At 40.7% G+C, this 15,421-nt stretch overlaps 1 protein-coding gene across 1 annotated transcript; it reads left to right on the forward strand.

The window, feature by feature from the left end:
• The first annotated feature begins 8,155 nt into the window (after positions 1–8,155).
• Positions 8,156–15,168, forward strand: LOC126094899 (hydroxymethylglutaryl-CoA synthase 1). The gene is made up of 2 exons (XM_049909541.1): positions 8,156–10,069; positions 14,518–15,168. The coding sequence occupies exon 1, from the start codon at positions 8,356–8,358 to the stop codon at positions 9,724–9,726; it is 1,371 nt and encodes a 456-aa protein (XP_049765498.1). The 5' UTR covers positions 8,156–8,355; the 3' UTR covers positions 9,727–10,069; positions 14,518–15,168.
• The last annotated feature ends 253 nt before the right edge of the window (positions 15,169–15,421 follow it).

The following is a 15,421-nucleotide window of genomic DNA, read 5'->3' on the forward strand; positions in this document are numbered from 1 at the left end:
ACCGAAGCACGACTCACACCCGGTACTCACAGCTTTACTTCTGCCAGTATCTCGTCTCCTACCTTCCAAACTTTACAGAAGCTCTCCTGCGAACCTTGCAGAACTAGCACTCCTGAAAGAAAGGATATTGCGGAGACATGGCTTAGCCACAGCCTGGGGGATGTTTCCAGAATGAGATTTTCACTCTGCAGCGGAGTGTGCGCTGATATGAAACTTCCTGGCAGCTGTGAGTACCGGGAGTGAGTCGTGCTTCAGTAGCTCAGATGGTAGAGCACTTGCCTGCGAAAGGCAAAGCTCCCGAGTTCGAGTCTCGGTCGGGCACACAGTTTTAATCTGCCAGGAAGTTTCATATCAGCGCACACTCCGCTGCAGAGTGAAAATCTCATTCTGGATTCCTCATTCTGTTTGAAAGTGAAACAAGGAAATGGGACACCATACACCACATGGATTGTGGAGCATGTACCGTATTTACTCGAATCTAAGCCGCACTTTTTTTCCGGTTTTCGTAATCCAAAAAACCGCCTGCGGCTTAGAATCGAGTGCAAAGCAAGTGGAAGTTATGAAAAATGTTGGTACGTGCCGCCACAACTAACTTCTGCCGTCGAATATATGTAGCGCTACGCAGGCATGCTCTGTAGGCACAAAGATAAATACTGGCGCCAAAATCTCTGCGTCAGTAAATAAATTTAAAAAAAAAAGTGGAAGACTAGCTTTTTTTCTCCGCCGCGAGTTTCGACCACTGCATTTTCATACATTATCCAACGAAGTAAATACAAATTCCATATTGTTCATCTTCGAATGTAGCACAGTTTCAGTGTACTACGAAAATCTGACTGGCAAGACTGTTGGGGATGTTTGTCAATATGGCCAACTCTACGTTCTGAATTTTTTCCTATCTGTGAGAAGAGATGGTTGCTAATAGGAACCTGATTAAATTTGAATCACATACAGTATTCTCTTCACCATAAGAATAATACGAATATAAACATTTTGCCATGTATTCTTTCGTGTTTGCTGCTCTCTCATTTAAATCCTGTCTGCCTAATAAACTACGAAACTGGAGTGAGACAACAGCAAACGCGGAAGAATATACGTATCGTGTCATGTTTATATTCGTATTATTCTTATGCCTAACAGTGATACAGTCAGAAATGAAGCACGGCAAGTGACTAGATTTTTAAATCTAAGATGACTCTAATTTCTGTGCAGAAATTGAAGTAATAAAGAAGCGGCCGCAAAGATTTTCAAACGGAGAAAAATTTTCGCCTAACTCTCGTTCAGAACATGTTCTATCATACGCAGTCTATTATTTGATTCTTGTTGATCATTATCAAAGAAAGCAGCAGTGTAAGTAACAACAAATAGCAGTCTCTTGCCATTGTTTCGCAAATGAGACGATTCCTCTCTTTCTTTTTTTTTTTTTTTTTAATTGTACGTGGCGGTAGCGCGCACAAAAGCAAGCCATGCCGCGACAGGCCGTAAACACGCACTATCAGAATGCGACAAACAATGCATGACACAGTGCAGTAACGCATTTTCAGCTTAAGAGTGACGCAAACTCCTATACCAAAGAAAACGGCAGTTATCAGCTCAAAGCAAAATAAGCAATCGATTCAAACCAGACGAAGCATGTGAAAAAGGAAGGGCTCCCATATAAATACGGACGGAGAGCCTGACGCATAGCAATGGCTACGTGGTAAAGCTTAACTGCTAAGCTTACGACTCGAACCAAACTACTGTAGCTGTATCGTCATTCATTCGACCTAAATTGTGTCTCATATTACAATGGACCAACTTTGTTTCGATTTGGAGGTGCAGCCTAAAACTTTTCTCTCCCCTTGAATTTCGAGTGTCAAATTTCAGGTGTGGCTTAGATTCGGGAATTTTTTTTTTCCTTCATTTCGAGTCTCATTTTTCAGGTACGGCTTAGATTCGAGTGCGGCTTAGATTCGAGTGCGGCTTAGATTCGAGTAAATACGGTATGTAGATATAGAACCTGCACAGAGCAGTAGGGCATCTAGCAGCCCCATCATTAAATATTAGCTTGTCAGGGACTATAGAATTTCACAAACCATGTGAATGTTGCTTTGAACATACCTCTGCTAGGATTAAGTCTCAGTCCAGGTCTGTGTGCCCCTGAACCTCATATCTGTACAAACAGTTCTTGTGCCACAGGGACCACATATCAATATTGTCACTTAGCACTTCCAGAATGTATTAAATACAGTAGTTAGCAGACTTTGACTAACTGCCATGCAGGGTGATGTGCTGCCCAACCATATTCATTCCCCATCAAGATTTTACCCTGTGGTTTCTAGCAACTGTTCTAACGTTTTTAATGACAAGAATGTGTGACCTTCCCACTTCTCTTATACGAGTCGACTTACTTGGTGTGGTCAGCCAATCTTCTTCTCTGGAAAGCCAGCTTCTGGAATCTCTATAAACTTCTTCTCCAAAGAATGATGCTGGTTACAGGAACCTTAACAATTGCGAAATAATTCGGTTCTCGAAGAATACTTTTCAATAACTACTGGTATATTTGAGCTTCATAAGAACAAAATTCACACTTTGCACATTTAACTCCTCATAAGTAACTCATTTCGTCTCACACCAGAAACAGATTTAAATCCATTTAGGAAAGCATTGGCTTAACAACCATCTCCCTACTACAAACATATCATAAAATATGTCTTGCCTCCAGCAAGTCCAAGATAACAGTTTTTTCACAATTCAGAATCTCAATTGTACTTTTGTCACTAACAATAGTCACAATTACAAACCAGCACAGAATAACACAGAAGTTCCTTGGTGCTGCTATGTGCTTTCATTACGACTTCCATGGACCGAGCGACAAGTACTTGTCGGTGCCGTTCAACCGCCGTGTCTACTGTCTTCTCACAATATACTTCGGACCTGCACACACAGACAGGGGATGTGCAGTAGATAGGGTTCCTTTCTTCCACTCACATCTAAAATATCGTGTGTTCGAGACGGTGGAAGGCTGAGTGATTCTAGAATTTGTGCGGAAGTTCTTGAAACACTACTCTGTACGACATGACCATTGGAATCTACCCTAGTTGGTTCCTGTAACCATCACCAAGATGTAATTAATGGCTTTCCAATTAGCTCTAAGTAGTGTGATCTTCTGCATCTAATGTAATCATCAGAAAACTGTTAACCCACAACCTTCCTTCAATCATCCTTTTACAATTCTAGTTTACAGGCTGTCCTAACAAAGGAGACCCCCACTGCCCTACTCTCTCAAGGCATGAAACACATCACTGACACATGCCATTTATCCGTTCCCCACCAAATCACTCTTGTGACAAATTTTACCCATTTTCTTAGAGAAAACTGGATTCATTGTTGTAGGAATGTGTTTAAGAAAGAATCAATCTATCTACATGGTCTACCTTGTATATCTCTTTGCACTGCACTAGTCAAGTATCATGACTCAATCATTGGTTATGTTTCTGCCACACACCTCTTCGAATACATTAGTCAACAGCAATTTTGCATCTGGGATGTGATGCATCAACTAGTATGTATTTTGGTGTGGAGAAACCAAATATACCTTTCAAAATGTTGTAGCGTGTACCATTTTTGAGATTTTAAAGGTTTTTATTTTTCGTATTCAGTATTTCGGTTTTTGGTGTTCTTCTGTTTTGATGTTTAATTGTTTGTTTTTTATTTGCAGAGGAGAGCTAGAAGATTTACAAATCATCAGTAAATGGTTGGTGTGGTAATCTAGTGGTGCGAAAGAGATCCTCAGTGAGTATTTCCTGTGAAAGATAGTGCAAACTTTTAAACACAAAATCTTACACCAAGAAAAATGGCAACAAATAAATCTCATTGCTGTCCAAACCACCCCGACAACTTTTGTTATGTGTGTGGGAAATTCACTCCAAAAGCCCAAAGAAAACCAATCACCAATTTTGTAAAGAACGCATATAAATTGCATTTTGATTGTCCTGTTGGTGATCAAGATAAAAATTTTGCACCTCATCTTGCCTGCATAACCTGTACCACAACCTTAACCGAGTGGTTGAAAGGTAAACGAGGAGCCACGCCATTCGCTGTTCTGATGGTGTGGTGTGAGCCTAATGACCATTATTCAGACTGTCACTTCTTTCTTACAGATATTTTGGGACATTAAAGCAAAACTAGACATAAAATAAAGTATCCAAAAGCATCTCAGTGATTTTGCCATGACGGGGGGTTGCCTGTTCCTGTCTGTAACTTGAAAGCCGCAGAACCAGACACCATGTCAAGTGAATCAGAAACTATCGAACATATACACTCCTGGAAATGGAAAAAAGAAGACATTGACACCGGTGTGTCAGACCCACCATACTTGCTCCGGACACTGCGAGAGGGCTGTACAAGCAATGATCACACGCACGGCACAGCGGACACACCAGGAACCGCGGTGTTGGCCGTCGAATGGCGCTAGCTGCGCAGCATTTGTGCACCGCCGCCGTCAGTGTCAGCCAGTTTGCCGTGGCATACAGAGCTCCATCACAGTCTTTAACACTGGTAGCAAGCCGCGACAGCGTGGACGTGAACCGTATGTGCAGTTGACGGACTTTGAGCGAGGGCGTATAGTGGGCATGCGGGAGGCCGGGTGGATGTACCGCCGAATTGCTCAACACGTGGGGCGTGAGGTCTCCACAGTACATCGATGTTGTCGCCAGTGGTCGGCGGAAGGTGCACGTGCCCGTCGACCTGGGACCGGACCGCAGCGACGCACAGATGCACGCCAAGACCGTAGGATCCTACGCAGTGCCGTAGGGGACCGCACCGCCACTTCCCAGCAAATTAGGGACACTGTTGCTCCTGGGGTATCGGCGAGGACCATTCGCAACCGTCTCCATGAAGCTGGGCTACGGTCCCGCACACCGTTAGGCCGTCTTCCGCTCACGCCCCAACATCGTGCAGCCCGCCTCCAGTGGTGTCGCGACAGGCGTGAATGGAGGGACGAATGGAGACGTGTCGTCTTCAGCGATGAGAGTCGCTTCTGCCTTGGTGCCAATGATGGTCGTATGCGTGTTTGGCGCCGTGCAGGTGAGCGCCACAATCAGGACTGCATACGACCGAGGCACACAGGGCCAACACCCGGCATCGTGGTGTGGGGAGCGATCTCCTACACTGGCCGTACACCACTGGTGATCGTCGAGGGGACACTGAATAGTGCACGGTACATCCAAACCGTCATCGAACCCATCGTTCTACCATTCCTAGACCGGCAAGGGAACTTGCTGTTCCAACAGGACAATGCACGTCCGCATGTATCCCGTGCCACCCAACGTGCTCTAGAAGGTGTAAGTCAACTACCCTGGCCAGCAAGATCTCCGGATCTGTCCCCCATTGAGCATGTTTGGGACTGGATGAAGCGTCGTCTCACGCGGTCTGCACGTCCAGCACGAACGCTGGTCCAACTGAGGCGCCAGGTGGAAATGGCATGGCAAGCCGTTCCGCAGGACTACATCCAGCATCTCTACGATCGTCTCCATGGGAGAATAGCAGCCTGCATTGCTGCGAAAGTTGGATATACACTGTACTAGTGCCGACATTGTGCATGCTCTGTTGCCTGTGTCTATGTGCCTGTGGTTCTGTCAGTGTGATCATGTGATGTATCTGACCCCAGGAATGTGTCAATAAAGTTTCCCTTCCTGGGACAATGAATTCACGGTGTTCTTATTTCAATTTCCAAGAGTGTAGAAGAGTACTGCCCTCAATATCATGACACTTTGCCTCAGCTCTTTAATCAAAAGGAATTGAACAATTTGGTTCGCAATCTAACACTTCCGAATCAGAAGCTGAGCTCTTGGGGTAGAGACTGTAACAGCCGAACATTCTAGCCCCAGGGACAAAAATTTCCTTTTTCAGATCAAGAGGTGCTTCCTTTGCTCAGTATTTTGATATGCAGAATTCAATGTGTGTGTAGAGATGTCAGTGGTCTGATGATGCAGCTAGGTGTACAACATAATCCACAAAGTGTTACATCCAGGTATTTCTATGCATTGACTGATACCAACATGTTTTATGTTTTTGCGAAATGCAAAATTTTTTCGTTTCTGAACATTTAGAACAAGTTTCCAAACTCTGCACCACGTTGAAATCTTATCAAGATCTGATTGAATATTTATGCAGCTTCTCTGATAGTACTTCATTATAGATAACTGCATCATCTGTAAATACCCTGATGTTACTATTAACATTGTCTGCAAGGTCATTAATACACAACATGAAAGGCAGTGGTCCCAACACACTTCCCTGTGCAATACCTGAAGTTGCTTCTACATCTGAAAATGGCTCTCCATCCAAGATAACATGCTGTGTCCTCCCTATCAAAATGTCCTCAATTGAGTCACAAATTTCATTTCACACCCCATACGATCATATTTTTGACAATAAGCGTAAGTGCTATACTGAGTCAAATGCATTTTGAAAGTCAAGAAACACTGCATCTACCTGGTTGCCTTAGTCCAAGCTTTCAGTGTGTCATGAAAAAAGTGCAAGTTGGGTTTCACATGATTCATGTCTTCGAAACCCATGCTGTTTGGCATTGAGGAGGCTATTCTCTTCAAGATACTTTATTATATTTGAGCTCAGAATTTGTTCTAAGATTCTACAACAAATCAATGTCAAGGATATTGGTTATAGTTTTGTGGATCACTTCCATTATCCTCCTTGTAGACGGGTGTGACCAGTGCCTTTTTCCAGGAACTGGCCACAGTTTTTTGTTCAAGGGATCTATGATAGAGTATAGTTAGAAGAGGGGCTAATTCAGTCACAAATTCAGCATAGAATCTGACAGTGATTCCAGTGGGGCCTGGAGCTTTGTTCAGTTTTAATGATTTCAGCTGTTTCATTCATCTTTTCAGTGGTATGGGGACTAAATTGGTGTAATTCTCCTGGGTTTTATGTTGTAACGGAACATTTGAAAATGGAATTATGCATTTCAGCCTTTCCTTTGCTATCCACTATTTCAGTTCCTATCTCATTCACTAGGAACTGGGCATTAATTTTGGTTCCACTAACAGACTTCATGTACAAACAGAATTTCTTTGGATTTTGTGAAACTTGCTTTGACAATATTCTGCTACCGCTGTCACTGAAGGCATCACACTTTGCTCTCTTGACAACCAAATGCGTTTCATTCAGCATTATGCCCTTTAATCCTTGTTGAGAACTTCACTGCAGTAAATAATAATAAAAAAATGAACATTGACTACTAATAGTGCCCTCAGTACGTTCTGGCAGAAAATCAACAGTAACACCTCCCAAGTGACATTTGAGTTAATCTTTCGTAACTTTTCCAATTGCTTTATAAAACTGAACGGATTGATGGCTTGTATATTAACAGTGGCACTAGCTTCTGAAAATCTTTTATGGCACAGTGTTCAAAGAGCTGCAGACTCGTTGTCAACTTTTACTATTACTGTACTAATAATGTTAGAATAGCTGGTAATTGACAAGATGTGCTCTTAAATTTCAAGGAAAAAGAAATAGCTGAGTACAATGCCTATCCTCGATTTACTTGTCTGAGGAGTAAACAATACTATTTAAAGCGAAATCATAATTCTCGGATCTGTTTTGTGTAAAGTATTGCCATCTCGACACTGTACTTTAGCACTGGATACTGCACACTTTGCCTAGTATTTAGTACCGCACGAAGAAAATTGTAAGATATCACGATTAGGACTGATACGAGGGAGCGTCCATCCCTATTAAGTGCCGCCGAAAGGAAAATTTGTGTGAAGTGCGTAGCTTAGTTTGCGCGTTCTGCCTAATCCAAACATTAATTTGAGGCGCTTTGATTCAAACGGACAGTGTCGCCACTCGCCATGCATTAAACTTGAACTGTCTGAAATATTACAGGGGAGAAAGCAAGGAAGTCACTGAAGGCAGTTTTTCTTTAAACTTCACGCCTGTGAAACGTGTCATGTAAGAGTACTAACTGTTCTCGAAATCCATTTGCAGCCAGTGTGTTGCAACATTTGTTATACACATGAACAACGAAATAGGATTCACCGTGGCAGAGATCTATATATTTTCTTATGAGCATGTTGGCAAGCCTCCTACAGTGTTAAATCTTTGACATTGTGATGGCATCTTGACAACGTGCACAGTAACGGTACAGGTCTACAGGAGTTATGCGTGTATTTTTAGTAGGCCAAGTACTTGAAGTACCGTGAGAGGCGACACAGGCGAGATTCTCCTCGCCTGGATGGTGTCGTGAAGTGTGCGGGTGCTTGTTGACATTCCTCCAGTTCTTTCCACCGAGTGGCGCGATACTGCAGTGCGCTGCCGAACCAATACCAGTTATTTTTCGTCATCAAATCAGCGAAAATGAGTGCCAGACCATCCAATGTTGGTATTGTTGCCATTGAACAAATTTTTCCATCCCAGTACGTTGACCAATCGGAGCTGGAAGCGTTCGATGGAGTTTCGGCAGGAAAATACACTATAGGCCTGGGACAATCAAAAATGGGTTTTTGCTCAGATCGTGAAGATATAAATTCACTGTGCCTTACAGTAGTGTCGAAACTGATGCAAAGAAACAATATTTCATATAAGGAGATTGGAAGGTTGGAGGTAGGCACAGAAACTATTATAGACAAATCGAAAAGTGTGAAGACAGTGCTGATGCAGCTTTTCGAGGAAAGTGGTAATTTCGATGTCGAGGGTGTGGACACTACAAATGCATGTTATGGTGGCACGTCTGCCTTGTTCAACGCAGTTTCATGGGTCGAATCCAGTGCTTGGGATGGTCGTTATGCCCTTGTCGTATGTGGTGATATTGCTGTGTACGCGAAAGGTAATGCTCGGCCCACAGGTGGGGCGGGAGCCGTTGCTATGCTGGTTGGTGCTAATGCTCCTCTTGTCATAGAAACAAGTGCTCGGGCAACATTTATGAAACATGCTTATGATTTTTACAAGCCCAATCTCTCTTCTGAATATCCAGTAGTTGATGGTAAATTGTCGGTTAAATGCTATTTAAGTGCATTGGACAACTGCTATCAGCTGTACTGCAGCAAAGCAGAAAAACATCTTAATGGTAACAAGATTAACTTGGAATACTTCGATGCAATGATCTTCCATTCCCCTTATTGTAAATTAGTGCAAAAATCACTGGCACGTTTAATGTTGAATGATTTTATACGTTCTCCTCAAGATATTCTTGCAAAGTATCCAGGGCTTCAGAAATTTCAAGGCTTAGATCTTGAAAACACGTATTTTGACAGAGACATAGAAAAGGAATTCATGACTTGCAGCAAAAGTGCCTTTGAAGAAAAGACTCTTCCCTCTCTACTGTTAGCGAGGGAAGTGGGCAATATGTACACCCCATCTTTATATGGATGTCTGGTATCATTACTTGTAAGTAAAAGTGCTGAACATCTTGCAGGAAAAAGAATCGGTCTTTTTTCTTATGGCTCCGGGTTGGCTTCCTCCATGTATTCTGTGAAGGTGGCAGAAGATATTTCAGAAGGATCATCTTTGAGACACATTATTGCTAATCTTGGTCACATCAGCACTCAACTGAAAAGCAGAACATGTGTGTCTCCAAGCGATTTTTCTTCTATAATGGAACTTCGTGAAAAAAACCATCATAAGGCACCATACACTCCTGAAGGTCCCATAGATACGCTTTTTCCAGGAACCTGGTATTTGGAGTCAATAGATGAACTGCATCGTCGAGTGTACAAAAAGGTTGCCTAATGTTTGTTTAAAGTAGTAATTTTTTTAGAAACATTGCAGTTTTAAATATCAAATATTTCTCAATCAGTTTACTGTTTATATGAAGAAGTGTACCATCCCTTGATTTGTGTTCGCTTGAACTAGCTCATTGAGAGAGAAACCAATAGAAGTGTTGCTTATGCTCTACATGATTTTGTGTTTTATCATGTAGATGAAATGGATTGACTTTTCTTTTGTGCCCAAGGAAGTTGTTAAGTAATGTAAATACTTGGCCATAAAAATCGCAATTCAAGAGCAAAAATTCTTCAGCAGCATTTAGTGTTCAACCAGTATCACCTGCCAAAGCATTTATGAATCTACTGTGGTAAGTATATAAACAGTCACATGCTAATATTTATCATCAAACATGTGATATCGATAGGTGTAATATTAACATGCTTAACAGTGTTTAGATGATGGTGAAATTCTGATGAAGAACCTACACTTATTGATCATTTGAATTCATTTGTGACATTAGTCCTTACACATGGTATGTCAGTTGCAGATTAAGTAATCCTCATTCATTTAAATGTTGGTTTATTGTAGTCTGCATATGTTGGAGAGGATGCGATGCTCATAATTCTCAATGTTTATTTTATTTTGACACACACTCCAAATTGATAAAGCAGATGTAATGGAAAAGCATAAGATGTATGTAAAGATATGAACTAATTTTACATATAAAACCTAATAAATCTTGAAGATGATGTAGCTCTGAAATACTTGGTGTCATAGGAGGTGTGGTCAATATTCAGAGATAATGACAGGAAAAAGTCTAATAAATAAAGAGTACTATGAGCTCTTGATCAGTAGATGAGATGGTTCACGGTAACAGAGATGTGTTTTAGAGCCCATGTTTACTAGCCTCGTTAGCTTCAAATTATAGTTCCCGCTGCATCACCTGGATATTGACCATTCCTCCTGGGACACCGTGTGTGTGTGTGTGTGTGTGTGTGTGTGTGTGTGTGTGTGTGTGTATTATAATAAACTAGTATCTCCAGTCTTGCATGTGATAAATCAAAGAGAACTGCTTTGAATCCTTTAATTTACAAAATGGACTGCTCTTGTTCTTGTTAGAAAGAAGTTGCTCGTTTTAAAAAGTTACTATTAATCTTATTTTTATCTCAAAAAATGCACGCAAAGGACTGACTTTCTTTTTGGGTAGGAATTTGGGTATGTAACACTACTTGTCCATTTTAATATGAAAAAGCTTTTGTTCCTACAGTTTGACTATAACTGTGAGGATAGTCCAGTGAAACTTCTCTTGAAGATTTTGCATGTTGTCCTTTCATTTACATTAGATTTGCTACAAACAATGATTGGAGCATATTTAGCTCTAGTCAAGATATTTTCAGCCAGTAATATTGCCCCATTTCCTATGAAACATCTGTTTCATGACAATCTGCAACTTGCAAGACCATTCGCAGTCCAAATCCATTTTAATGCTCACCAGGATGGAGCTGATAGTGAACCAGTAAGGATCTAATAGTTATCTTATTTGCTCCATATGGATTAATTTTGGAAGCAAGTTCTAAAGTCATCTACTCCACTATATCCTTTAAAAACTGTTTCAACACTAAAACAGAAAAAAGTCATAGTATTGTGCACCTGCAGTGTTAAACTCATCAGCAGCCATGGACCTTATGGCACTGGTACAGATATTTACATATGGAAGAAAATGACTCTTATACTTTATAAGAATCAGAAGAGATCACTGATAATTTTTAAATGTTTTTAGTGATGTAATGTAATTGAAATTGTCGTAGTTATGTTGAAGCACTTCCCACATAGTGTCCCTTTGTATCATCTGTTAATATACAGATGTTATGAGATAATGGTTTTCTATATGGTGTTTCATTCTATATTAGATGGAATAAATTAATGTTGTCTTGTTGAAACTGAAAAATCAATTAAGTGTTTCAGCATTGCATTTAAATGTTGTGGTTCTACACAGCTTTGAAAAACCTGGGACAGAGTCAGCATCCAAAATTTGTAATGGCAGGACCATGACTAGGTTATGTATCAGAATCAATGGTCACAGAGAATTTGTCTTAAACAGCAATATCCATTGTGCTGTTCTTGAGTGTGCTGCAGAAGATAATAGTAGGAATTTGGATGCTGCTTTTATTGCTTGTTGTTGGTTGTCATCATTCCCCTTTTGCCTACAAAAAATGCTTCCAACTTTCAGAGCTGGAAACAGGCTGTCCAGTATATACTTTGGCTCTTGCCATCTAACTGGTCTCTGTATTTACATCTGTTCTGTGTATTGCTCCTTTCAGCCAGAGAGGGAAATGTATATAGAGCTTTATGTTGAGTTTCTCTGTCTTAGCAGCTAGCTGCCTGTCTTTCTGGCAATGTCTGATTGGACATTAATTAAAAATTATCAGGTAGCCCCTAGATATAAGTCATTTTAAAAAATTGTCAAATTGAAATTGCTAAGTCATTGTCATTAAAATTAAATTCACTTAGAGACAACAGGGTTTGTCAGTACTTACCTTAAGGTTACTGCCAGGAATGCCAACAGAAACACACAATAGAAAATAGCACGAAATGAGGCACATTTAGGAAAGACCCCTCCCTTCCGTGACACGGTTGCCTTTCAAATGACCTTCCAATTGTCCACACTATCACAACCAATGGCTATTACTTCACTGAGGTAATAGTCTATCATCAAAAGCTAGCAGTGCTGTTAATGATTTCTGTTTAGTTGGTAGTACAGGGAATTATGCCTCCAGGAGGTAAGTACTAACCAGTCCATACGTAACATGAACAGTAGCAGCCCTTTTACACTTCTGTGAGTCAGATCAAGAGTTATTTATGTGTCTGTGGATGATTGTCTATCCCAGATTATTACAGTCTACCTATCGAAATTTTCTCGTGGACACAAATTTGACTAAATGTTACCTGTGTTGAAGGGAGGAGAAAGCTAACAGTTCCACCAAATAGTTATGAGCTGGGTCAGTGATAAGGCGCCGGCCGCGGTGGTCTCGCGGTTAAGGCGCTCAGTCCGGAACCGCGCGACTGCTACGGTCGCAGGTTCGAATCCTGCCTCGGGCATGGATGTGTGTGATGTCCTTAGGTTAGTTAGGTTTAAGTAGTTCTAAGTTCTAGGGGACTGATGACCACAGTAGTTAAGTCCCATAGTGCTCAGAGCCATTTTTGAATGATAAGGCACATAAACAAGACTAAGAATACTGTTAGTTTTTGCACGAATTCTCCTCCAGAGTTACAAGAGTAAGCATACACACATCTTCAGCTAAATTTTCTGGCTGATTGCATTTGACTGGCACTGCAGTTTGACAGGGTCCAAGACTTTCCATGACCATATTTTAAACCCCCCACAATAGTATTTGTGGTATTGAATTGAAAGGTTTTCAGAAGCCTAGGAACCAGGGTGTCAGGTCTGAATATCACAATTAGTTTTCCAGGATCATTACTTCCAGAATGCATGAAATCCACACTTACTGCCTGGGATAGTGTCATCATGCAGAATTCTGCTTGCTGTAAGAGAATGAAATGAGATGGTGGTTTTTATGGACCAGGTCTGATATCTCTTTTGTAGAATGTATGATCTATGCTCCCATCCAGTTTTTGGGAAAAGGTATCTCTTCAGCAGATCTGAAGACCATTGATTAATAATGTACATAATGCACCTGGAAATTTTGAACCCCCATGGATTCTTTGAGCCCCATGGTCCTTTTGAGCTTAAGCAATTTTTGTTGCTGTTCAGTAGTACCAATACTGATTACTGTATCACTCATCTTTATAACTGTATGGCATTATGAATTGTGATGTTCCTTAATTTTGTTTTGTGGAGATACATTTCATTATGGTAGTTTGTGTTCCCATACAACATGGAATATCATGCTTATTTAAATATCACCAGATATTACTGCTTGAATGAGAATGTGCACATTTTGAATTGTAGAGAAAAATCACAGATTTTAGTTACTTCAGCAAGTGAACTTCCTGGTCAAAGAAGATTCATCTTCAACTTTATAGTTAAATCATATTCGCAACATTTTGTGTGCAAACCATTTTGTACTTCAGTGTTTACATGTAAAAAAAGGTCACTCACATGTAAACATGTAAAAAAGTCACTCACAACCTGTCTAGCCTGCCTTGTTTGGTTTGTCCCAGTGATCTCACTGCTATGAATTCCTGGCTGTAGTGGATTATACTCCTGATAAATCGCACTGCTCTTCAGGACTTCAAACTGTGGCAGTTTTCTGTGAATGCTATTATAAGTGATCAGTAATACCTCAGTACTGCATTAGTTACAGAATTAATTTGGAAATCCCTTAGCACTACATTTATTCTGAGTGGATGCAGGATTACCCAGTAAAACAAATTAAAAATAGTGTAAAAATTATTATTCTTCATGCAGTGTGTAATATAGTCTTGAACTTGAGCTGCAGTGAATACTTTACCCTGTGGTGTAATGTGTGTTGTTCTGTTAATCACTGACAGATTGAAACCTTGTGCTAATAACAGGACTTCCCTTTCATTCTTACTAACTGAGCTATCCAGCCACCACCCACATCCTGCCTGCACAGTTTAAATTAATCCTCTCTCTCTGTGTGTGTGTGTGTGTGTGTGTGTGTGTGTGTGTGTGTGTGTGTGTGTGTTTCTACCACCTTCTAAATTTCACTAAGGTGCTCATTCTGCAGGAAAACTGGTATACAACTTCTGATATAGTCATGCCAAAACGCTTTGCTGTTCAAACCTTTACAATGATGACATTATTTTGATACCTGAAGTTTTTGATTCTAGGTGTTCCTGGTTCCTGTCAGTCACCCGTGCAGCAATCCAATTTGGTTGATCTTCATTGTTCCTGATGTGTTGCTTATGTGCTAGCAACAAACACAGAATTTTAAAGTATGACATAAGAGTGGCATTATCTTATTATCTCTCTTTAACGTTTTGTTTCTGTACCTGCACATCTCATTTTCAGTTTGTACTAATAACGACATATAATACCAAAGAGTGAGATTGAGATCAGGGTTATCTTGATGTCACAATTGACTTTGTGTGCTTAACAGAGCATCTTCATCAATGGACACTGCAGTAGAAGTGGTCATTATTCATGTAATCAGGGTTATATTGTACTACATTCCATATAAAGCTGCCTCGACCTTATCACTTCACATGTACCATAAAGATTTCTTCTGTGTGTCTATGTTTGGTTGCTCATTTCATCTTTACAATAGGGATTGCAAAAGGAAAGGGAGGGTAGATGCACATATTTGAATATGGAAAATGTGATTGTAGCTGGTGACCTTTTAAATGTTTAAATCTATTTTGTATTTTTTTTAGATTTATTGATGGGTGAGTACTGTGTGTCACCTCCTGTAATATAACTGGAGGGTTCTGCGGAAGAAAGTGCTAACATCGATATAGTATGGATTAAACGAATAACTTTATTTGTTGGACCTCGACTCGAACCTGGGACCTTGCGTTTTGCAGGTAAGTGCTCCACTGGCTGAACTATCAGAGCCCAACTGTCATCCGACCCTCACAACTCCACATGTCAGTGCCTCATCTCCTACCTTCCAGACTTCATAGGTGTTTACCTGAATATCTGGAAGAAAGGATTTATTTTGAGACAGGTCTGCAGCTTAACCATATTTCTGCAATATCCTTTCTTCCAGGAGTGCTTGAAGTTTGGAAGTTAGGA

The sequence above is a fragment of the Schistocerca cancellata genome, chromosome 1, assembly GCF_023864275.1.
Source record: "Schistocerca cancellata isolate TAMUIC-IGC-003103 chromosome 1, iqSchCanc2.1, whole genome shotgun sequence".
Taxonomy (NCBI): domain Eukaryota; kingdom Metazoa; phylum Arthropoda; class Insecta; order Orthoptera; family Acrididae; genus Schistocerca; species Schistocerca cancellata.

Bases quoted from the DNA above. Each gene is read 5' to 3' on its own strand.
- LOC126094899 (XM_049909541.1), top strand. From the start codon at position 8,356: ATGAGTGCCAGACCATCCAATGTTGGTATTGTTGCCATTGAACAAATT.